The 25,961-nt window shown below is 35.1% G+C and overlaps 1 protein-coding gene across 2 annotated transcripts; it reads left to right on the top strand.

The window, feature by feature from the left end:
- On the top strand, nt 1–25,961 carry LOC128205686 (carbohydrate sulfotransferase 15-like). Of its 2 annotated transcripts, none has more exons than XM_052907541.1 (9): nt 1–337; nt 5,525–5,621; nt 8,455–8,786; nt 11,619–11,832; nt 12,527–12,649; nt 13,500–13,656; nt 14,123–14,285; nt 20,793–20,948; nt 22,936–25,961. In XM_052907541.1, exons 3-9 carry the CDS (start codon nt 8,466–8,468, stop codon nt 23,227–23,229), a joined length of 1,428 nt encoding a protein of 475 aa, XP_052763501.1. In that variant the 5' UTR covers nt 1–337; nt 5,525–5,621; nt 8,455–8,465; the 3' UTR covers nt 23,230–25,961. The 2 variants fall into 2 exon arrangements, with proteins under 2 accessions (XP_052763501.1, XP_052763502.1); XM_052907542.1 differs by having other exon boundaries at nt 2–337; nt 20,793–20,940.

Below are 25,961 nucleotides of genomic sequence, written 5' to 3'. Positions count from 1 at the left end.
ACATACCGTGAACCAGTGTAAATTCATGGAGGATGCTGACAGAGTTGTAACATGTACACCATGTACATGTACGTGAGGCTGGCTCTATCTGATAGCTGGGATTATCATCTGCTAAAATGATTGATAGTTTTCGTGTTGTAAGGTTTAAAGCGTCATAGTTTTGGATAGTGTTTTAGCTTAAAGGAATTAGCTTGTGATATGTTAAATGTAACCGTTGGTCTGGAGCAATTAATCTACGGTGAACGAACAGTGCAGTCAATACATGAAATCAAACTGGAAGTGCTGTGTTTCATACGTTTGGATGTATCCCGCATATTGTGTTCCGCAGGAGCTATTGGTAATACATGTAATAGCTATATTCACTTACGTAACAGCTTTTGTCTCACTTCAGATACAACATCGTTTGAATGTAAAATATTTTCGGTATGCTATCGATAGGAAGATAATATTTTGGATATAAATTGTATTCGTTTTAAATTACAATTATAGGCATTGGAAATTTACATCAGACATGATATTATTATAATGAAAGGTAATTTTGTTTGCATTTTTTGTTATAATCAGTGTTCATAATTCATATTTTTATTAGTAATATAATTATTATTATGACTATAATTATTATTATTTTTATTATCATTATTATTATTATTATTATTATTATTATTATTATTATATTATTATCATTTTTATTTTTATTATTATTCTTTTTTATTATTATTTTTGTTATTATTATTATTTTATTTTTATGTTTATTATCCATTTTTATAATAATAATAACTTTTTTTCTCCGAAGAACAGAGTTCTTATTTTTTTTATGATTTTTGAGATTTTGTTTGTGAACTGAGCGTAGCGAACGAGCGCTTCTTAATCATTAAAATATTACTTCAGGTAATCTATCTGACTTAGAATACAACCTTATTGGGTGATACATGGTCAACCTTAAATCTGACACAGATCTGTGTATCTGATGATTGACAGTGGGCGGGCCTTTAAACACCCGCGAAAGTTGAAATTCTTAATGATTAAGTCTAGTTCTTATTGATTACCAATTTCATTGGCTGAAAATGTAGGTTGTATTCTTATTAAAGTATTTTTTCTATAAAATATTGACCTTTTTTTATCAACATAATGAATGAGAGAATGCGATTTTAAAAACGGTGAAACATTTACAATTTTGAATCATATGATGCTGTAATTTAATAAAAAAGAGTGGAGACGGAGATTGAGATTTGACTTGAGTATTTTCTTGAGCCTATGGCTGAAGTAAGAAAAAAGAAGGTATAAAATGGTGATAGCTGTGAAATCCTTTGTTAAGACCGACAATACGTATTATTCAGTGCGGTATAATATCAATACAAATGTTTAATGTCTAATTTAATATTCTTTACAAATATTTGGTCATTATATTGATTTAGATAAATAGACAATTTATATTTTACCTTCTGGCGTATTTCATAATGTGATTCTCAAAAATATATTTGCCCAGATAATTCTATTATGCTTGAGGAGCGATCATTTGGTAGCACTGGCTTGTGCAAACAATGTGTGAACATAACAGCAGGCCAGTAGAAGTATTACACATTACAAATATAAATGCGATTTTAATTGTATCTAAAATTTCTCGTAACTGTTTGCATACCTTAAAACAAGATTTAGCTAAACTCGCTAATTTTGTTTAACTATAATTTAAGTAGTACTTACTTCTGAAAGAGTTTTACGAAATTAAAGCTGCACTCTCACAGATTGAACGTTTTGACAACTTTTTTATTTTTTGTTTTGGAAAGAACCATTTTTTTGCGAAAATCCCTGGAAACCAGTTATATAAGACCCTGACAAAAATAAGATCGCAGATTGTTTTATTTAAGTTCATAAAAATGATGTTTTATGCATTTTTCTTAATCCGTTAGTAATGGTTTAAGCCATAAAATATTAATTTTCGAACGGAAATATGAAAATCTACTATCCGAGTTTTCGTCTGCAATCCTATATCATTGGTTTGCAGATATTAACGCAACAATTTGCCCTTTCCAAGACAAAAAATAAAAAAAAGTTGTAAAAATGGTACATCTGTGAAGAGTGCAGCTTTAAATAATAATGATCTGTATAATAATCACATACATTTATTTATACACATAGTTGTGCCGCGTGTATATATCATATAATTTCAAAGTGATTTATGTATACCAATATATTTAATCTCAAAAACGAAAATAAGGAGAACGAATTTATCTACTATTTGGTATCATAGTATGTTACACTTTCGGCCGATTGTTCAGAACTATTTTTTAAAAAGATGACAACGTGAACAACAGAACAGAACAGATTAGAACAGAATGTTTATTATCTTATGCATATACAGCATATCGATGATTCAATAGAAAGTTTAGACATAACGTCAAGAAATGTACAAATAAATAAACACGATAATGAATGCTGCTTTATTTTGCATGTACAAAGTTATCAATCACATTCAAGTCAATGCATGATAGTAAAAATACATAAAATAAGCTGAGAGCGATATGTTAACAAATACAATTGACAGGACTGTGATTTGCTTTATTAAGTTATATACTTTTTATCAAATTAATACGTTTGATAAAACATTTACACAATAAATTAGATAAACAGTTTAGAATTGTCTTATTTTGAGTTGGCAGTAACTCCACAAATTAAAACATGCTTGGTCGAATCCTATATCTTGGGGGAATAAATCTTAGTCTAAGTTCATTGTATGCTTCACACTCGATAACGAAATGGTATTCATTCTCGATCACACCTTTATCACACAAATTGAACAGTCGATTTCTTCTCCCATACTTGTTAAAAATTCAATTTCTAAACAGTAGGATGGTAGTCTTTATTTTGTTAATGCCTGACTGTGCTTCTTGTTTTCTGTAATTGATAAGTGTGGAGAAAACTCAAATACAAGTTTAACTTCCTTATATTATGCGAGAGTTGGTGAGTCATTTATAGTTCACTTGTAATATCGCCCCGGAAACTATCTCTGTACTCTTCATTCCACTTATAAAAAGCTTTCTTTCCCTTATGGACCACACCTCTGATAGCCCAAAGACAAACCAGCTGCGGTAAATGTCACAACACTATAAGTGTAAACCATTGCAACATTTACCGCCACCGTCAAATGTCCTCAAACCAAAAAACAAAACAAAAAAGTATATATTTTTTGGTAATAGCCTAGTGGGTGCCAACAGACAGGCTATTTATTTATTAACAATAACATACATGTATATTCTGTCAAGTTCATGAACATTGCAAACACATAAAATGAACTAACTATATTCATTATGCATGAATAACAGCTTATCTTAAGCAAACATGACACAGCATGTTTAATAAAATTGATATGTACATGTTATACAAACGCGAATACCAGTATTGAAAAATAACTTTGTACAACAAAAAGAAGAGAATGTAGTATGCCAAATTCCATATATTAAAATGCAAATCATATTCTCAAATCTTTCACTCGTCATCAGCAAATACAGGACTACTAATGACTAATATCTACTAAACTTATAAAGGTACCAACATTTTCTTTACTTCAAGATACATCTTCAGTATAAGAGTTTACATTTATAATGTAAAAATACACAATACAGGTGAAACCACTCGTCTTTTAACTTAAAATTTAAGAAATAAAAAATTAACGTCTGTATACGGCTGTACCCAAAGGCTGAATGGAGATAACACGCTACAAATGCACGAAATCCTCGTGCTTCTCCTGTACAAAACTAGCGACACCTATCAGAGGCATACAAACAAGGGAAATAATTTTTTGTCTAATTCGTAAACTTTAACGACAAAAATTACATTTTTCAGCTGTGGATCTGCATTATGGGATTAAACTTTAATTATGAATGTTAGTGGCGCATGGTTTGAGATTACATTAAATTTATTGACTTTAAAGTCTGATATGAATTCAAAGTGACTGTATTTTGTCAAAAGCAGGTCTATTTCACTTTCACCTGTTATGCGTTATGCACGTGATTTTCCCGTTTTCGGCCTGGGTCCCTGATCTTCCTTTTACAGCATAACACATTCATAATGGTCACATTGACCGCTTTACATCACTATACCAATTGTTCACCGTAACGGTTACCCCTTGATCTGCTGACGCCCGACGCGGCGGCTTTTCGTTTAGCTGTTCACTTAATTCTAGGCCGTTAAATTCCTCATTTTCAATGAAATCAATCTTTCGCCCAACCCTTCTGTTCATGCCACCAAACATCACCGCACGTCCCTGTCTGGAAAACTGTGCAATTACTTGCTCTAGCGTCTCAAATATATCCCGATCATAGAATGCGTGTATAGGAGAACTTTCTGGTGCAATATATGTGATACCCAAATTTCAATCTTCATTGTTACCAAAAAAAACTTTGTCCATTTTCAACCATACTATACAGTCAAATTCAATTTTAACTAATTTGATGCCTTTGCGGATATTATTTCTGATGTCGCGTTGCTCTAATTTATGGTCCATGGCGTCTAGACGACTGAGGATTAAGGATAGCAGGTCCATTCCCAGTGTCGGCATTGTGACAGGTGTGCTTGTGTAATGGTTTGGTATCATTTTCGCCGCCGGCGTTGTTGGTGTGACCATGTTCATGTTGTTTAACTGTGTTAGGTATGACGGTGATCCTTGTCCTTGACCTTGGTAGCAATTAGCAGACTGATTCAAAGAATGGTTAGCGTAATACTTTCCAACCTGTCCTGAATTTCCATAATGTCCTTGCTGCATACCCAAAACTGACGTATTACTAGTTGATAAGGCTACTCGCTTTGGGGTCAATTGTTGTTGCTGTTGTTGCTTGGGTGAACGGTCTTTATGTTTCCCGACCATTTGATAACCAGTTCACTGCTAATTGTCCTATTTATTATCCATATCTATAAGCACAAGCGACACATATAGTGACCATACACGTTCATATACACTTAATATACACCTTTAATCCAAATATAATCCAAATATAATCCAAATAATCCAAGTCATAACTTTGATAACGAGTTTTAACCTACTATTTAAACTGAGCAAAAACAGTTCCGCCATTACTTAACGCATGCGTACCAACGGCGTTGTTATTAACTTTTTTAACGCACTAGCTATTGAAGATGGGAGCGCACCCGGCGCCACCCTCTCCCCCCCCCCCCCCCCGCACTAGAATCGTCCATGATTACTTTTTATTTTAATATTTGAATAAAAAAGAGAAATAACATTCGCAAAATTGCACAATTTCCGACTATAAATAGGTTAAAGTTTGCTTAAAGGAGTAACCTCATACCCCATGCAAATAGTTCATGCCTAGACTTATGGTTCTGAAATAGAGGCGTATTTCAAAGGGTTGCACCCTCATTTACGCCCCCTCTAACTTCAATTGCTGGACTCGTCCCTGAAACGTGTCCTAGTTTGATGATGATGATATATATACATGTGTGAATAAAACAAGTTGTCTCTATAGATTATATAATCATAATAATTATATGGCTGTTTCCTTTATTGTTACAGGATCATAGCTGTCTATTACGTCCATTGACGCCTGCAAGTATAATGTATAGCAGTAACATTTTCGCTGTTATAGGGAAAAACGGCAGGCAGTAAAGAGGTACAGCTTTTATGTTTCCATTCGAATGTGACCGGTTTTTTTACATTGCAGGGTGAAAATTTGGAGACCGTTTAAGTAAAGAATTTTGATAGTTATTTCAATAATTTTAAATATGTATTGCTTTACAAATGTCAACCTTTTTATTTTTATTTTTAATTTCCGCAGTTTTGCGTAAACTTTGTTAAAAGTGGTGTTAGTTCAATTCACTTAAATATATATATAGCAAAGAAATGAAACTATGGCTCAAAGGTATTTCCAATTTACGACTAAAATCGACCAAGATTTTTATTGAGACGGCCCTCAGTACGTGTTCCCTGTATTCGAGGCATGTATAGAAAGTCTACCCGATATGATATAAACCTACATGTAGAATGTCTACCCGGTATGATATAAACCTATATGTAGAATGTCTACCCGGTATGATATAAACCTACATGTAGAATGTCTACCCGGTATGATATAAACCTACATGTAGAATGTCTACCCGGTATGATATAACCTACATGTAGAATGTCTACCCGGTATGATATAAGCCTACATGTAGAATGTCTACCCGGTATGATATAAACCTACATGTGAAATGTCTACCCGGTATGATATAAACCTACATGTAGAATGTCTACCCGGTATGATATAAACCTACATGTAGAATGTCTACCCGGTATGATATAAACCTACATGTAGAATGTCTACCCGGTATGATATAAACCTACATGTAGAATGTCTACCCGGTATGATATAAACCTAAATGTAGAATGTCTACCCGGTATGATATAAACCTACATGTAGAATGTCTACCCGGTATGATATAAACCTACATGTATAATGTCTACCCGGTATGATATAAACCTACATGTAGAATGTCTACCCGGTATGATATAAACCTACATGTAGAATGTCTACCCGGTATGATATAACCTACATATAGAATGTCTACCCGGTATGATATAAGCCTACATGTAGAATGTCTATCCGGTATGATATAAACCTACATGTAGAATGTGTATCAGGTATGATAAAATTCTACATGTAGAATGCTCACCCGGTATAATATAAACCTACATGTGAAATGTCTACCCGGTATGATATAAACCTACATGTGAAATGTCTACCCGGTATGATATATACCTACATGTAGAATGTCTATCCGGTATGATATAAACCTACATGTAGAATGTCTACCCGGTATGATATAAACCTACATGTATAATGTCTACCCGGTATGATATAAACCTACATGGAGAATGTATACCTGGTATGGTATAAACCTACATGTAGAATGTATACGCGGTATGATATAAACCTACATGTAGAATGTATACCCGGTATGATATATACCCACATGTAGAATGTCTACTCGGTATGAAATAAACCTACATGAAGAATGTCTACCCGGTATGATATAAACCTACATGTAGAATGTCTACCCGGTATGGTATAAACCTACATGTAGAATGTATACCCGGTATGATATAAACCTACATGTAGAATGTCTACCCGGTATGATATAAACCTACATGTATAATGTCTACCCGGTATGATATAAACCTACATGGAGAATGTATACCTGGTATGGTATAAACCTACATGTAGAATGTATACCCGGTATGATATAAACCTACATGTAGAATGTATACCCGGTATGATATAAACCTACATGTAGAATGTATACCCGGTATGATATAAACCTACATGTAGAATGTATACTCTGTATGATATAAACCTACATGGAGAATGTCTACCCGGTATGATATAAACCTACATGTAGAATATATTAAAATGCAAATCATGATTTTTAGCTCTAAGGCCAAAAGTGCTTATGCGATGGCAATGTGTACGTAGTATGTGCATCCGTGCGTCCGTGCGGTCGTGCGGTCGTGCGTTCGTGCGTCTGTAAACAATTGCTTGTGAACACGATACAGTCTTCAGTTTTGATTGTATCTCGATGAAACTTATACAGTATCTAGATATCCATTAGAGCTCGGTTCCTTTCGAAAACCAGCCAGATCCGCCCATAAATGCCTAGATTATGGGCCATGAAAGTTTTAAAGAAATGCTTTCTATTTTTAGCCAGGTCTGCATGAGCGAATTCTATTTTTAGCCAAGTTTACATGTACATGTAAATTCAAGTCTAGAGTTAAGGGAGACAATTTGCAAGTCTAGGATTTTGAGAGACAATTTGCTTTTTGCTTCTGCAGTTGATTTTGTGAATTACTCTGCCTTGTTCTTGTTGAAAGCCCAAAGGCCATTTTTTAGCTTTAAGTTCTGTAGTTTGCGCATTCATCTTAACAAAATTGGTTGTGAATGTTTAAGTTATGCACCTGGTGTCATTACTGGCCACACCCAGGGTTCTCAGGTTTGGTAAACACAAATCTGGAAAGGTTTGAACATCTTTTGTGTGTTCGTGCATCCATCTCAGCACAATTGATTGTGAATGTTTGTTCAAATTGATCAATGTTGTCCTAGGATGCCCTTGACTTTGACCTTTTGACCAACTTTTAAAACTACAGAAATTTTTACTATGAGTACAGTTTTGAAAGCATTTTTTTTGTCAGATGACTTTTACTTGGCACATATTAAAATAGTTCATGCAACTAATCTGCTTACAATACTTTCTGGGCTCAGATTTTGAACGTGCTACGTTTTCAGGTAACCCAAACACAAAACATAAAGTATATGTCTGTTGCCTTTTACCCATACATACATGCTCTGGATTGATATGACCACAAAAGCCATGCCAGTAGAGCATAGGCCCTTTTGGGCCTCTTGTTATGTTTGAAATGGTGTGTAACTTTTCTTCAGCGCGAGATCTTGCATTTGTTTTTTGTTTCAGGTTTATCCAGAATGCCGTTTCAATATCCACCGAAGAGGGGATATATTGTTTTGGTGCTCTTTTCAGCTGCTACACTGTTGCTAGTGCATTTTACATATCACACTTATCCTGAAGGCGTTTACAGTTTGCACACCAATTTTAAAGGCGTTACAAACGGGTACACTACCAACAAAGCATTTAATGTAACCGGAAAGTTCGCCAGTCAGAATGGTTCAACATATCCTGCTTCAGGAAGAAACACTGGAAACAAATCAGCGCCCATAAGCACCTTTTATGTCCGCCATATCGCTGCCAAGAAGTTCCCATTGATACACCTTGACCTTATGAAAATGGTAAGAACTTAATTATACGACAATATGTCAGACAATGAAAACGTTTTGTAAAGTACGGCTCTATATATTTTATTATTTTTTGAGAAGTGGTGTTTTCTTTAAGTGTGTTTTGTAAGTGTGATCTGTGATTATATGATATGACTAGTTATCACATCATATCCTAATATATTGTTTAATACAACTATTTCGAATATGTTTATTTAACAAATGTGAAATATAACTTAACGCTATAAAACTAACCCCGCTTCTGGGGTCACATGTTTTCTTTATACTAGAAGTTGGAATTTCGAAAATCTTTTTCTTTGAAATCGCATGGCCAAGACCTTTGGTATTTGACATGCAGCCTCGTGTGGTGGCACTAAAGCAAGATTGAACAAATTATGGCCCTCAGGTCAAAGTTGGCCACGCTCCGGGGGTCTCATGTTTTCTGTCAAAATTCTCCAAAACCGCAAGGCCAAGGCCTTTGATATTTGGTATACAGCCAGATGTAGAGGTCCTTTAGCAATATTTTTCAAATAATGTCCCTGGGATGGTCCCGCCCTAGAGGTCTCAGGTTGAGTCCACGCTGAATTGAAAATCATACTGGGATCTTATATTGGGAAGCATACCTGCAATAATGCTTGATAAACAAATATGTTTATGTTGTTTTTTTCAGAAGTAATGTGTAATAGTTATATATATCAATAAATAAGAAATAATGATTGATTGATTGATTAATTGACTGATCGATTGATTGATTGACTGATTGATTGATCGATCGATCGATATATTGATTGATTGATTGATTGATTGATTGATTGATTGATTGATCGATTGATCGATTGATTGGTTGATATATTGATTGATTGATTGATTGATTGATTGATTGATTGATTGATTGATTGATTGATTGATTGATTGATTGATTGATTGATTGTTTGATTGATTGATTGATTGATTGATTGATTGATTGATTGATTGATTGACCCAGCATACTCTTATACTGTAGACACACTTTAAAAACATTGATATGAAAGTTCTGATTGTGATCAGGTTAAAACACGTCCTACCTTGCGAATGTAAAGCTTTGGGGTTTCTACATTTTAAAGATGCATTCTTACTCCTAAATAAGATTTAGCACAATGAATACAATTGTTTTAATATTCCAAAAAGAATGAATAAATGTCAAAAACAGTGGTTATTATGATGGATATCGAGTTTAATTAGAAAGAAATCAGCATAAAATACGTTACAGTTTGTCCTACTTTGAAAGCCAATGAGACCGCTGCATTTCGTTTTAAATTTGAAAAATATTTCCCATATTCTGCAATTCGTCCCTGATATGAACTCCGATACAGAGAAAATACAGTGATATTTGGCCTACGTGACTTTTCTAGAAAGTAGGCGGAGCCTGTATTGTTTACTGTAAAATGTTGATGCTTTCCATAATACGGGCATTCTAAAGTGGCCGACCCCTAGATTAATGTTGATTTGCAACCAAAATTAATCAACAACATATCTTGTGTGTTTATTAAATTTTGCAACCAAAATTAATCAACAACATATCTTGTGTGTTTAATAAAACGATATTTTAACATGACAACAAAACAACTGTTACGTCCTACTTTGAAAGCCAATGAGATTGCTGCATTTCGTTTTAAATTTGAAAAATATTTCCCATATTCTGCAATCCGACATTTCTTCAAACAAAAAGTTTTTAAAGAACTCTTTATCACTATCCAGAATTGTAAAGTCCATGACGCTAACTTTTTAGAACAAAAGCCAACACGAGACTGCGACAATTTAATTCTTAGGTCTGCATGTACCGCACCAGACATCACGTGATATCAAAGAACCGGTGCCGCGCCACTAGATTATTTTCCTGGCTTGTCAATCAATTTTTGGGTGGAGTCGGCGTTTGTCAGTCAACGTTTTGCCGGGTGTGCGGACGTGACAAACTGTAAGCAAGTTATCTTTCATATTTTTAAAAATACGGAACATATTGCTGTGCTCGCCTTCGGCTCGCTTGCAATATGTTCCGTATTTTTAAAAATATGAAAGATAACTAATACGTATTTTTACCTGATGAGACTATAGAAGACCACAGTAAATTATATTGGCATTCACCAATCATTTAATATTTTTGCGATTTCAGCTGTTAAATACAGGGTATTTATATTGTTATCAGTAATTATTATTTGCCATAAATGCATTATTTAGTAAGTAGTTAAATTAATGATCTATATTTCCATAGAGTATATATAAATAATAAGTAAATAATTTGTAATACTATCTCTGTTTTAGCTTTTGTAGGAAAAGGTACAGTATTATTCTCTTGAAATTAAAGCGGGTAGGCATAATAGAACAATACATTAGGACACATGTATGGATGAATCTGAATTCCAACTTTTGTTATGATATAACATACCACCTAATTACTCGGCAACACCTACTTTCTTAGCAAGCAACAACATCGTAAATGACCTCAGACAAATTGGTCGTTTTAAACAGGTGAGCGATATAGAGTCAGTAAGGCACTCTTGTTAAATATTCTGGCTACTACTTTTCTGCAACGCATGAAGCGCACGAATAACCAATGCTTATCATGAGCGGAGGTGAAACTGGTACTTCTTTTTGGTATGTTTTACCCGTAAAAAGCATGTGAAGCACATAATATGACACCGTCATTATTAAGTGCGCAATTATCAACTCGTTCAGTAAATATGTTAGTAAGATCGCCTACCATTGCATGTTGACATTTCTGCTATGCGGTTATTAGGATAAAATGTAATATTTCTAAAAACATAACAGCTTTCGAATTACATAGTGACATGTACCATTTGAATGTTTCAGGAGCCGTTTACATTCCTCGAAGAATATAGAAATCCATGTTACGCTGTTGAGCAAACCGAAGACCGGAAACTGCCTTTACAGTGTATACCATACTTTTATCTTATTGGTGCCCCAAAGTCTGGCACTACGGACTTGTTTAGGAGGCTGATCAAGCACAGGGAAATCTCAGAGTATGTTGTAAAAGAACCACACTGGCTAACGAGAAAGAGATTCTGTAAGTATATTGACCATTACCTCTCAATCTTCGTTAAATTAATAAATGGCGTAGCATTTGGCGTTTAAATCCTTTCAGGCTTCGCACTTTCTTTAACGTTAAACGTTCAAAAGGCTGAAATAGTTTTGACTCAATCATAACCATGACAGGCCGTTCGTTGGCGACCAAATTGACGTTTTGACTAATCGTTTAATGTTTTATAAGGTTTTATACAGTAGTGTTATAATTAAACGTACAAATGACTGAAAAATTTGACTTATATTTGAATTTGACTTATATTAAATCTACAAAATACACAAGTTTGAATGAAAAAATAACGCATACAATATATATTTGACTATGTTATGTTGATTTTGTTATGTTTATCGAGCAAATTCATTTACACAATCAATTGATTGATTGATTGATTGATTGATTGATTGATTCATTCATTCATTCATTCATTTCTTTATTGATTCATTGCTCGATTAATTAATAAAAAAAAATTATTTCATTTTTTATTTTACTTATTTATTTATTCGTCCGTCCTTCCGTCCGTCCGTCCCGTCCGTCCTTCCGTCCGTCCGTCCGTCCTTCCTTCCATCCATCCATCCATCCATCCATCCATCCATCCATCCATCCATCCATCAATTGATTGAATTGTAACCCAGCATACTCTTCTACAGTAACATAGTATTTGGACTTTTTCTTTCAGTTTCACATAACGGTAAAGTACCACCACACCCTTATTGGTCATCCTATGAGAAATACTTCCGTGCTGCAACAGCGCATATTTACGCAAAAAAAGACCCAAGCGGTTTCCATCCAGTCATTGTTGGTAAGAATAATAAGAAAAACAATAGCAGCACAATCGATTTAAAACTTTCGCTATGTTGCCGAGAATAGAATGCAAACGATATGAGGAAGTTTTGCTAACGTTTTTGAAATAAACGAAGTTAGCAAAGATGTTATTTTATCTAAAACACTCCGATTCAAGGTTAACGCAGGAGGACATTTTTTTCAGAAATATAAGCGTGATTGTGAGTGTAAGAGGTGGTCTAGTGGTATAGGTGTCCACCGCTACACAATTGGTCATTGGCATTAGCGACATCGGCACCACGTACTCTTGACCTCATCAAAAGTGGATCAGTACTGGTGGCTACCCAGGAAATGGTCGCAGTAATGAGGTTATTGCTAAGGTCATTCCTGTCACCTCATCAGGTTAAAAAATGTAAACTAACTACTACGCAATGTGTTATTTTGTCGAATCTCGTTGGCTTGAACTCACAGGGACCAGGGAGTTCGAGCCAAGCGGGAATGCTTACCTTCGGTTTAAAGAAGTCGGCACCACGTACTCTTGGCCTCTTCAAAAGTGGACCAGTACTCGTGTCTACCCAGGAAATGGTCTCAGTGATGATTCATATTGGGTTATCACTAAAGTCATTGCTGTCACCAAGTCAAGCTTAAATAAATACATGCTAACTAACTATAACGCAATGTGTACTACAGTCGAACCCCGTTGGCTCGAACTCACAGGGACCGCCGAAAACAACCCGAGCCTAGGGGACTTTGAGGCAAGCGGGAACGCTTATCTTCAGTTTAAAGAAGTCCAGTTCGAGGAAATCGAGCCAAGCGAGTTCGAACCAGCCGGGTTCGACTGTATAATTTACATGCCGCTGTCTCTTCAGGCGACTGCAGTGCCTCCACCCTGTGGGACAACGATTATTGGACCTTTCTGCCAGAATACAAGAATCTCACTGAACCTTTATATACCAATGCCGATTATATTCACCATTTTAATCCTGATGCCAAAATTATTGCGATTGTGAGAAATCCTATTGACAGGTATGTTAGATATTTCGGTATTAAATAATGAATGCCATGCTTCCAAAATAAATATATAATAGTGAAGTACTGTATGATCGACTGTAATCTGTTTTATAAACGCTGTAAAGAAGCTTCCACAGTCCGCAGTTTTATACAATTGGCAGCCGATGTTTAATGGAACTAAATGTAATCATATCATAAAGGATATACAGTCGAAACCCGATGGCTCGAACCCGCTTGGCTCGATTCTCGCGTTGGCTCGAACTGGATGTAAAGGCCCGATTTTTTTTATAGTTTAGGTTAGCATTCTCGCTTGGCTCGAACTCCCCTTAGCTCGAGATATGTTCGCCGGCCGCTGTTGATTCGATCCAACGGGGTTCGACTGTAGCTTATTGTGTGTCAAAGCATAAGAACGAGACAGTAGTTGAGTTGCTTCCATTTGAAGTGAACATATATATATATACCACGTTGTTCTATTTTTCAGATTGTATTCTGATTATTTATTTTTCAAGAGAGGCATTAACAAAACACCAGATAAATTTCATGAAGGAGTGAAGTTTGTCTTAAACACGACCAGATCTTGTCTAGAACGGAATACTTTACGGCATTGCTTGTACAAGCCTGATGCTACCGTTACTGATTTTGAGGTAACAACATCAATACCACTTGGGTTCCAAACACCTTTAATTTCATACATTACTAACTCTTAGTGGTTAACATTACACGATGCCCTCTAAGAATGCAGTATTTCTCAAGTTTTCCAACGTGTGCCCCGAATCACGCATTTGTGTTTCCCAAACCACGTATATTGTCTGCCCCGAACCACGTATATTGTCTGCCCCGAACAACGTATATTGTCTGCCCCGAACCACGTAAACTGTCTGCCCCGAACCACGTATATTGTCTGCCCCGAACCACGTATATTGTCTGCCCCGAACAACGTATATTGTCTGCCCCGAACCACGTAAACTGTCTGCCCCGAACCACGTATATTGTCTGCCCCGAACAACGTATATTGTCTGCCCCGAACCACGTATATTGTCTGCCCCGAACCACGTATATTGTCTGCCCCGAACCACGTATATTGTCTGCCCCAAACCACGTATATTGTCTGCCCCGAACCACGTATATTGTCTGCCCCGAACCACGTAAACTGTCTGCCCCGAACCACGTATATTGTCTGCCCCAAACCACGTATATTGTCTGCCCCGAACCACGTATATTGTCTGCCCCGAACCACGTATATTGTCTGCCCCGAACCACGTATATTGTCTGCCCCGAATCACGTATATTGTCTGCCCCGAACCACGTATACTGTCTGCCCCGAATCACGTATATTGTCTGCCCCAAACCACGTTTATTGTCTGCCCGAAACCACGTATATTGTCAATCGTAACAACTCGGCCATCTCCGGCAAGCTTCGAGATAGACCTCGTAAATAGTAGTAAGGATATACGAAAGTGCGATGCGGCTGCCGGCGATTAACACCGTTTTCAATGCGCGTAAAGAAGGCCCATTGAAACAACAAGGAAATGGATTGTGTTAAATTAAATGTGCTTGTTTAAGAGAAAATATTTATTGTAACCTCAAAGAATTTTCGTTTTATGAATATTTAGATGTTTCCTTATAGTTGAAGCACTCTATTTCCTCTAGAAAAATCGTGAGCACACAGAAAATGTACTTGACAGTCATTGAAATGATCATACGGTTCATGGCATGCATGAATCATTACATCGGATTAAATGCATGCATGGACTAAATGTCAACATTTTCTCAACAGTTATAGGAATACCCTATGAAATGTAAGTTTTAAGTCATACTTTGCCGTGCTATTTTTCACACCATGCCTTGCCATTAAAACAACATTACTATTCTGTAAAATCATTGATTGCCTTGTGCAGAGTTTTGTGGGTTGTGGTAGGATGGGTGTGAGCTTGGCACCCAGTCAGCTTTACCAGCTGAAATCTATGTATGCCTTTACTTCAGCACTGTTGGGTTTGGGCTGCAGAATTTTTTTGTGTAAACAGTTCTGTGGGGTTGGGGTGGATGCCGGGGCGGTGACTATCCACGCAGTAAGCTCAATTGTTAGAGTACCAGTACAACGTTCATGTGGATATGCACCAGACAATTGTAACCACGCCCCCCCCCCCCAGGTCTGGGGAATAGTGGGGACTTTGACTTTCAGTACAGCCAACCACGGCTAAAATCCCCACCCTGCGCGGACGATCCAATGGCAAAATCCCTGCCAAATGCCCCCACACCCCAGGGACTCTAGGTAAGGTCCAATCCCCTCTATATTTTAAGCGAAGATAAAACCACCTCATTCACCCAGCACTGCAGGGCTACCTGATAGGTAAAAACACGGCCCATTTCCCCGGGTTAACCCCAGTATTCCCCCGGACATGGGGTGTGGGGGGGGGGGGGTAACAATTGACTGGTGCACTAAGTTGACAGAACTTGTCTTAAAATTGTATTTGTTCAAGGCAGATCATGCTTCACTTTACCTCCTAAGCTGTGGATAAACCCACTCATTAGAAGTTTCCTCACAAATTATATTTGTCTTAATCTATAATTATTAGTCTCAATATCTTTGAGTAAATTGTCATTTTTTATTTAAAACAACAACACCAAAAGAGTAACTGATAAGATACTCAACTGATTTATTTTTTGTAAATAAAAGCCTTAAACAAATATTTAGCCAGGTTACTAAGCATTTCAGCAATGTATACCAGACTTTTTTCAATAATACTTAATCTATTTTGAATAATTAGCCTTTAGATCACTCTTCACCAAATGACTCTTTTATGTCCAACTCCATAAAATGCAAACAAGAATAATTACAGTTTGGATCAACATGTCTCTTAATTTTACTTTTAATATTAGTCAAGTAATAACAGAGCCATCTGTATGCAATTCAATGTAAAATTAATGATAAATTAGGTTTTGCTCCCATTTTTACTTTCATTTCTGTGCCAAGCCCTTTTAAGTGCATTGAGTCTTTTGGGAGACTTTACAATATTTCTAGCGTTTAATCCACATATATGGCTTTAAGTTGCCATACAAATTTAAGTCTTCATTATAAAAAATACTGTATGTCTCCACTTTTACCATAAACACACAATGAGAGGACTATTTAAAGCATTACCATGTGTCAGAATTATAGATCTTTCTTTGCATTTTATTTGTCTAAATGTATTACCGGTCTCTTTAGCAATATCCTTGTGCCTCTTTGAGTACTTGGCTCGACAGTTTGGTTTTAATTACATTGTTTTGAATGTTTTATTTGTACACAACAATGATGATGATGATGATGATGATGATGATGACACTATGCTATGCCAAAACCTCAACACATTTTCTTCAAACAAAAAAGGACAGTCATTCAGAATAACTTTTATTACAACATTTGAGAAAATAAACTCATACAATCAACGAAATAAACATGCATCTGTAAAAACACAAGTCATGTTAGGTGTTCGTTAAATTTAACTTAATAAAGAAAATAAATTGTGGTTGCAGTAAGCAATGCGCATCACTTCTAATAAACATTCCAACAGACTGAAAAATAAATAAACACAAATGGAAAAACTGTTTGCAAGTCAGCTAGTATCTCATTTTATGCCTTATCAGATTGCTATGCAAGCTGGAAGCTTACAAAATCTGTTGCCTAAGTAGAAACAAGTATGGACATCCTTTTCCTGAGGTCAAGAGAAAGTATCTTGGAGGTCTTGAACTCACAACGTTGAATTTGAGGCTTATCCTCTAGACCACTTTCACCTTTTCACTTTTTAAAGAGCCCAGTTTACAATATGGCATTTGCAAGGATGTGCCCTATTAACGGATTTTCTGAAGTCTTAAAAATTGAACTGAACAAAACAGTTCTCCTTTATTTGGTCTGCCGATGCCATCTGTTTCTGTTTTTGTAGTTATCTTCCCTCCATAATATAGGAAAACCACTTTAAGCGTAGATATATCCTTTACCATATTACCCTTTTAAAATATATGTTCGGATTTATTTAATAATCACGGACCAACAGATGACTTTTATCTTTAACTTCACATCAGTATGTAAGTCATCAAATATTTGAGATGACAAGATGTTCCACTGAACGCTTTGTTTCCATCTTGCACTCATTTTTCCAAGGTAGGCGTTGCAGTTGTGTTAAGATGATTGCCATGCATTGCAGGTCAATCCTCATACAATGGCATTTTTGATTACATTCGGATTCCAGTGCCTGAAATAGAAAACAGAAAATACAACAATAATAGGAATTATATTTTCAGATCAATTATTTTAAAAGCTGGTACAACAACAGAAAAGTATTCACAAAACATTAAGTGCAACACCAATTTAAAGCTGCATCCTCACAGTTTAACTCTTCTGACACCTTTTTTATTTTTATCTTTAAACGAGCCAATTGGCAATTATTGTGCAAATGTATGGAAACCAGTGATATTAGACTGCTGACATAATATCAGATCACAGTCTTTCATATACAAGTTTGAAAATTTGGTAAAAATTCCTCCAACTAGTCATATAAGGTCACACATAATAGAACAGATTTCAATTATTTGGAAAATATTTTTTTGCTATTGCTTTAAGCCATAAAATTAATTATATGTGTAAATTTAATTTAATTTCTCCTTTGGGCTTTTGAAGAATGACCAAGAAGAACTGTCAATCTGTGAGAGAGCAGCTTTTAGCTCAGGACTACTGGTAAATTAAAAAATATGAAATGAAATTGTTATCATGTTTAAATTCATCTACAATGTTGATATTTTAATACTGTCAATCCTTGTTGGTTAATTGTACAAACATGCAGGTACATTTGGGCTAAAACCAATAGGATACTTGACTGTTAAATTATTGTCCGAATTTCGAAAATAGCACAACCATTACCTCATCTGCCTTTTTTCATTAGAAGAAGCCAGGAATCAGAGTCAGCTGTACCCCTGGTACCATACTCTTCTCTGAAAATGACAATAAGATTAAAATTTAAATGTCTGCATTTCATTGGCACAGTAAAAATGTCAGCATTGTTCAATGTTTCTGCATCACCACCACTGGTGGATATCATAGAATTTAGTCTCGAAAGAAATGTGTGCTGGTTTATGCGTTCAAACTCATTTTGTTAAACCAATAGAATGAAGATCTAATTTATTTAGAGAACTATATCAGTGAGCAGGCTGAGGCATTCAATTGTGCCATTACATTAAGTTGTTCGATACCAACACTCACGGACATATAAACCATACATCCTTGGTTAAAAGAATGTAAATTTTAATTATAATAATTAAAATTAAAGTTAATGATATGAAATGTATGAGATAAATACACTGAGAAAGAAAGTCTAACCTATTATCGATCTAAGTAAAGTCAGATTCAGATTTATTTGTTATTAAAAAAAATCAAATAGAGTATTTGTTTTCTTATTTTTTTGCCACTGATCGCTGGAGCTTCAAATTGTTATTTACTATATTAGAATCTGTCAAATGAAAGAAGACTTTATCCCACCCACTAAGAATTAATGATATTTCCAATTAGTTTCTCATTACTAGCTCTTTTAAAACTATTTTTATATTTTATTAAAATACAATAAGTATAAAAATAACACTTACACACAAATAAGCGGTAAAAGTTCGCTCCTCATTCTATCTTTGGACTAACATATCTCTTGGTTGTTTGAACATCTTCTTGGTCGGCCATGATGGACTATTTTCTTACGACCCGTATTATATCCGAGTTTTCCAATACATTTATTTTCAGTAAATCAGCAGAAAGCCGTTATTGATTTGAATTAGGTGAAGCGGTATTTATTAACAGTGACTGGCCACTTTATGGGTAGTTTTTACAAAATAATAGACCAATAAAAACTTTTCTTTCATGCTTTTCGATGTTAACATATGTTGACTAAATACAAATGTATCATGAAACAAACTCTAAAACTAAGAAAAATGTTTTATATCCAATGATTATCCACAATTGTTTTGCTAACACGATCGGCCTTTAAAATGTGTATTCAATAAATAGCGGCGTAGTAATTTGTTCATGCATTCTTGCCCTGGTTAATTAAAAAGTGTTTTCGTTATTGTTTTGAACATATATGCACCAATACTTCATGGATTAATATTCATAGAATGTTTGCACTAAACACGAGTCAATAATAAACTATGAAAAAATATCGGAGAACTTTTTCTCGAACAGGAAAGAGCAATTTGGCAGCTACGCCATACGCTATAATTGTTGCGTGAGGGGAGTCCCACGATTAGCGGCGTAAAATCCACTCTTTTCAAAAAGTTTTTTTTTTAGGAAAATAAAATTATATACTAAAAAAACTCCGCAAGTAAGCATAAACGAAACAGAAAATTTGTTAATTTCAGAGTATATCGTAGTCTTCGCCCCTCATGAAGTTATCTTTTTTATGACACTCGTGAAATAAAATATGATCTTACACTAAAATCAACAAATATCTCATATTTGTTTGTTAGCATATACTTACACCAAATAATTTTGTAAGTACATATTAACAATCTTTAACCATACCATAAGTAATCAGTATGTATTTACCAAAATTACCAATTTGCATTAAATAATTTTTTGGTAAATACACACTAGGAAACCCTTAACCATTACTGTGTATGTTGTTTGGCGGTGCACCCCTTAGCATGTATTGCATGATGAGATAACATGATAGAAGTACTGCCTTTTCATTAAACAAAATATAAGGTTGACACTAAATCATGTATCTATTTTCGCGCGCTCGAGACATGAGCTGATGCCATGAAGGGAGATATTATTAGCGTTTTGTTGTTTAGCTCGGAGAGCATTTGCATGAAACTCAAACGCGAACGGTACTGGTTTTTAAACATTCATAGGCCGATTGTTCAGAACTTTTGTTAAAGTTAACACAGTTGTTAACGTCATCGAGGTTAACTTTCAAATTGTTACTGCACTGGAAGTTTAATGGATACACTTGCGATCTGCATTTTTTCTATAATATTTAGACAACTGTTTCAACTGTATTTGTTGTATGAAAATATATGAGCACATCATAAAACAGTTCACCTAACAACGATGTTAACTTTAACAAAGTTCTGATGAATCGGCCAACTGTGTTTTCTCCCGATCATTCCTATTGTGTTATTTGTTTCAGGTCCGGTTGCGTATCGGTGTGTACCATCTGTATTTAAACGAGTATTTCCGCGTTTTTCCAAAACAGCAGATCCTTGTTATAAAAATGGAAGACTACTCCAAGCATACACCAGAACATTTGGATAAAATATTCGACTTTTTAAACGTTGGTACGTTGGTAAGGGTTTGAATGACTTGATCGTTTTGTGAACTATTGTTCTTTAAGGATGATAGTGTGTGAGTGTATTGTTCTTTAGAATGACATGTGTGAGTGTATTGTTATTTAAAGATGGCATTGTGTGAGTGTATTACTCTTTAAGGATGGCAATGTGTGAGTGTATTGTTCTTTAAGGATGGCAATGTGTGAGTGTATTGTTCTTTAAGGATGGCAATGTGTGAGTGTATTGTTCTTTAATGATGGCTGTATGTGAGTGTATTGTTCTTTAAGGATGGCATTATGTGAGTGTATTGTTCTTTAAGGATGGCAATGTGTGAGTGTATTGCTCTTTAAGGATGGCAATGTGTGAGTGTATTGTTCTTTAAGGATGGCAATGTGTGAGTGTATTGTTCTTTAAGGATGATAGTTTTTGAGTGTATTGTTCATTAGAATGACAGTGTGTGAGTGTATTGTTATTTAAAGATGGCATTGTGTGAGTGTATTGCTCTTTAAGGATGGCAATGTGTGAGTGTATTGTTCTTTAAGGATGGCAATGTGTGAGTGTATTGCTCTTTAAGGATGGCAATGTGTGAGTGTATTGTTCTTTAATGATGGCATTATGTGAGTGTATTGTTCTTTAAGGATGGCATTATGTGAGTGTATTGTTATTTAAGGATGGCAATGTGTGAGTGTATTGCTCTTTAAGGATGGCAATGTGTGAGTGTATTGTTCTTTAAGGATGGCAATGTGTGAGTGTATTGTTCTTTAAGGATGATAGTGTGTGAGTGTATTGTTCTTAAGAATGACAGTGTGTGAGTGTATTGTTATTTAAAGATGGCATTGTGTGAGTGTATTACTCTTTAAGGATGGCAATGTGTGAGTGTATTGTTCTTTAAGGATGGCAATGTGTGAGTGTATTGCTCTTTAAGGATGGCAATGTGTGAGTGTATTGTTCTTTAATGATGGCATTATGTGAGTGTATTGCTCTTTAAGGATGGCATTATGTGAGTGTATTGTTCTATAAGGATGGCAATGTGTGAGTGTATTGCTCTTTAAGGATGGCAATGTGTGAGTGTATTGTTCTTTAAGGATGGCAATGTGTGAGTGTATTGTTCTTTAAGGATGGCAATGTGTGAGTGTATTGTTCTTTAAGGATGGCAATGTGTGAGTGTATTGCTCTTTACGGATGACATTGTGTGAGTGTATTGTTCTTTAAGGATGACATTGTGTGAGTGTATTGTTCTTTAAGGATGGCAATGTGTGAGTGTATTGTTCTTTAAGGATGACATTTTGTGAGTGATTTGTTCTTTAAGGATGACATTGTGTGAGTGTATTGTCCTTTTAGGATGACATTATGTGAGTGCATTGTTCTTTAGGATGACATTGTGTGAGTTTATTGTATTTATGGATGACATAATGTGAGTGTATTGTTCTTTTATGATGACATCGTGTGAGTGTATTGTTCTTTAGGATGACATTGTGTGAGTGTATTGCTCTTTAGGATGACATTGTGTGAGTGTTTTGTTCTTTAGGATGACATTGTGTGAGTGTATTGCTCTTTAAGGATGGCAATGTGTGAGTGTATTGTTCTTTAAGGATGACATTATGTGAGTGTATTGTTCTTTATGGATGACATTGTGTGAGTGTATCGTTCGTAAAGGATGACATTGTGTGAGTGTATTGTTCTTTAAGGATGACATTGTGTGAGTGTATCGTTCGTAAAGGATGACATTGTGTGAGTGTATTGTTCTTTAAGGATGACATTGTGTGAGTGTATCGTTCGTAAAGGATGACGTTGTGTGAGTGTATTGTTCTTTAAGGATGACATTGTGTGAGTGTATCGTTCGTAAAGGATGACATTGTGTGAGTATAATGTTTTGAAATATGTGATAATGCGAGTTTATTGTTAAGGCATAACATCATGCGAGTATATTGTTAAATAATGACATAATGCGAGTATATTGTTAAAGGGTGACATAATGCGAGTATATTTTTGTTTTATTTTCAGCTCGTCTTTCTTCTAAAAATATGCAGGAGATATCCAGTGCAACCAATGAAAACACTCGGAAAAAAGGAGATAGAAAGATTGGAGACATGTTTCCCGAGACGAGAAAACTATTGCGGGACTTTTACAACAGCCACAATAACAAACTCGGTCGTCTGCTGGGCCAGCAGTTCAATTACAATAGAGATGAACAAGGGATGTCTTTTTAGATGGCTTGAAGACACGCGTTTAAAGTATTTACGGGTTTTAAATTGTTCCTTATTTTTAAGGATTGGTTTATTTTATTATTATAGTTAATTATTTAACATTACTTGTTGTTTTTTTGTCTACTCGTATGGGCCAATGACAGTTGAGGAGATTTTTGTGTTCAATCATTTTACGTGAGCGATTCCGACGAATGCAACAACAAGTTTCATTGGGTATATTTTCAGTCTAGTTTTCTACCAAGGCTTACCTTTTAAACAAGTGTCAGTAATCAAGGGTATGATATACTGGGTGTTTGATTTTTTGTGTTGGCTAATGACAATCAAGGATTTTTCAAATTATCTATTTATTAATTTTACGTAGTTCGATTTACTAAAATAAATCAACTAAGTTACAGTCTAATTTTGACAGAATATAGAGAACTACGGCGCTGAGCCGTAACTCATACGTAATGTCCAATACACATTTCAACATTTCGATGTTTAGGCGCTAAACAATCACTTATCCAATATACGTTTAAAACAAAACCACAAAAACAGAAGAAAAAGGGACTTTTCCAGAGGATATATTTTTCTTAAGTAATTTTTTCCTCTTCGACGGTCAACTTGTTAATCACCAATTCAATGATAGATAGATAGATTATAAGTATCTTCCATGGCCAAGAGTGTAAGATAGGTTCATTCCGACCCGAGCGTAGGGTGTTTTGCGGAAACGAGGTTTACCGAACGGCTATGGTAGATGCTTTTTCTTCCACCTCAGTTAAACAAAATTAAGTAAAAATGTATTTTTTGCTGGAACCTTTTTAGTGCTTAGTGAAAATAATTGCGTATGGAAATGCGATAATTCTTGGTTGTCATGGATATGTGCGCAGTGATTCAGATTACGTTAATAGTCCTTTCGGTCTTTAAATAGTTCTAAGTAGAGTGAAGCATTATTTCTTGAAAGGCGCGTGAGAACTGTTTTATGGTGGCATTTGAAGCGAGAATAATTAATTAGCGTTCTAAATATTGCCACAAGACAAAGTTTCCATGATGCGCTACAGACGACAGTCTTCAACAAGGGAGGTAATTACAACAGTGTGTGGACCATTAAAAAGGAGTTCCATACGGGCATTTTATCTTCGCCCGTGGGCAATATAAGAATTTCTAGCATGGTTAAATTATCTACTTATCTGAGGTGGGAGAAAGATACTTCTTTAGTTCCTCCATGGAAGAAGAGATTACACAGAGCATTACATGCGTATACATAATCATAATTATAATTGAGATCAAAATATATATACAACTCGTGATTATAGATAATTATGTTTATGTATATGTATAAAATATAGTTTTTCTATGATCACGAGTTGTATATATGTTTGAGTCGGCGAATAACAAGCTAGCAAACATATCATTGCCTAATATAGGGCGTTTTTGTTGGTGATAAACTGGTTTCTGTTTTATTTAGGTTTCACAAATTGTGCATTTGTTGTTACAGTTTCAAATAAAACCAAAACCAGTTGTATGGTGTCTTTCAACAAAAACCGAAACCGTGTTTTTGGAATCTATCGAAACCCCTACCGGAGACGGTTTCATCGGTTCGTTCCATCCGAAAACTAGTTTACTTTAAAAACAACATGGCGGTAACTGATCTTCCACGTTTGTTGAAACTCAATATTTTTTATAACAATGCCTTACAATGGGCAAATGAGCTAAATGCAAAAGGAACTATTAATAACTGTGTGTTAATATATCAGTTTGTATGCTCCGCCATGTTGTTAAAACTGTTCACAAAAACAACCATTTGTTACTTCAAGCAAAATTATTAAAACCGGTTTCGAAACTGCTGAAACCATTAAAACTGAAACTGGTTTGGTATCAACAAAGACGCCAAAAGAGAGCATTTTAGGCCATAGTTAGTGGCGAATACTACCATCATTGATGCAAAAGAAAGTATATGTTGCCCGTTATATTCAATAAGCATTTTACATTATGGGCAAAATATACACATATGGTTCTTAAAACAGTTTAATGTGCAGAAAAAGCAACTGACTAACTGTACGTAAAATGTTCTCTGCACAGTTGTGCGAATTTCCAAGAAAAACATGAAGTAATTTCACGAACAGTGTTTCACCAATTGATTGACATCGATAAACATTATTGTAAAAGTATTGTCTTATTGATTTTCTTACACGAATTTTCCATTTAACGAATTTTTAACAGCATTAACGATAAATTAATCAAGCTACTGCAACATTTTGTTTTAAAAGAGCAACAACCTATGGTTTTGAAATTTAGACATATGTGGATATCCATAGAAAAGAATATGTATGTTCTATACATTTGTTCGATTCTACATTCCCAGAAAAAAGTGTTCCATTGTCTCTACATAATTATAACAGACCTGGAGGAGGTTAAATGATGTGAGATTGTTCTGATACAAGTACTTGTTTGGCAGCATTATTCTGTAAACGTGTTTGTACTGAACGGTTCTTAATGCATTATCGATGGTACAACATTTACAGGGTCATGGTTTATTCCACTTATTTCAGTTGTTGCTCGTTCCATAAAGTGCATGCGATAAAAATCTATTTTTACTTGTTAAAGTGTGTGTTGTTTGTCGAGAAGATTGCTTTCGAAAACCAACCTGCCTCCAAATTTACATAAAATTTCATTGAAGACGGTTTTGTATTGATGCATATTTGTTTCGATCAGTACCCTCTTTGATCTATATATTTAGCACATTTATACATGTTTTAACTCTGAGACCGCCCTCATGAAATCGTTCTTAAGAATGTTTCTGTAACGCCTGTCTGATTTAATTACTTATTTTATAATAATAGT

This window comes from Mya arenaria, chromosome 10 (assembly GCF_026914265.1).
Source record: "Mya arenaria isolate MELC-2E11 chromosome 10, ASM2691426v1".
Taxonomy (NCBI): domain Eukaryota; kingdom Metazoa; phylum Mollusca; class Bivalvia; order Myida; family Myidae; genus Mya; species Mya arenaria.
The sequence above is the reverse complement of the archived record's forward strand: the minus strand, read 5'-3'. Positions and strand labels throughout refer to the sequence as shown.

Excerpts from the sequence above, each read along its gene's own strand:
- LOC128205686 (XM_052907541.1), top strand. The coding sequence starts at position 8,466 with ATGCCGTTTCAATATCCACCGAAGAGGGGATATATTGTTTTGGTGCTC. Across the intron at positions 11,833-12,526 it reads GCTAACGAGAAAGAGATTCT|TTTCACATAACGGTAAAGTA; the intron begins GTAAGTATATTG and ends TTTTTCTTTCAG. Across the intron at positions 20,949-22,935 it reads TTTTAAACGTTGGTACGTTG|CTCGTCTTTCTTCTAAAAAT; the intron begins GTAAGGGTTTGA and ends TTTTATTTTCAG.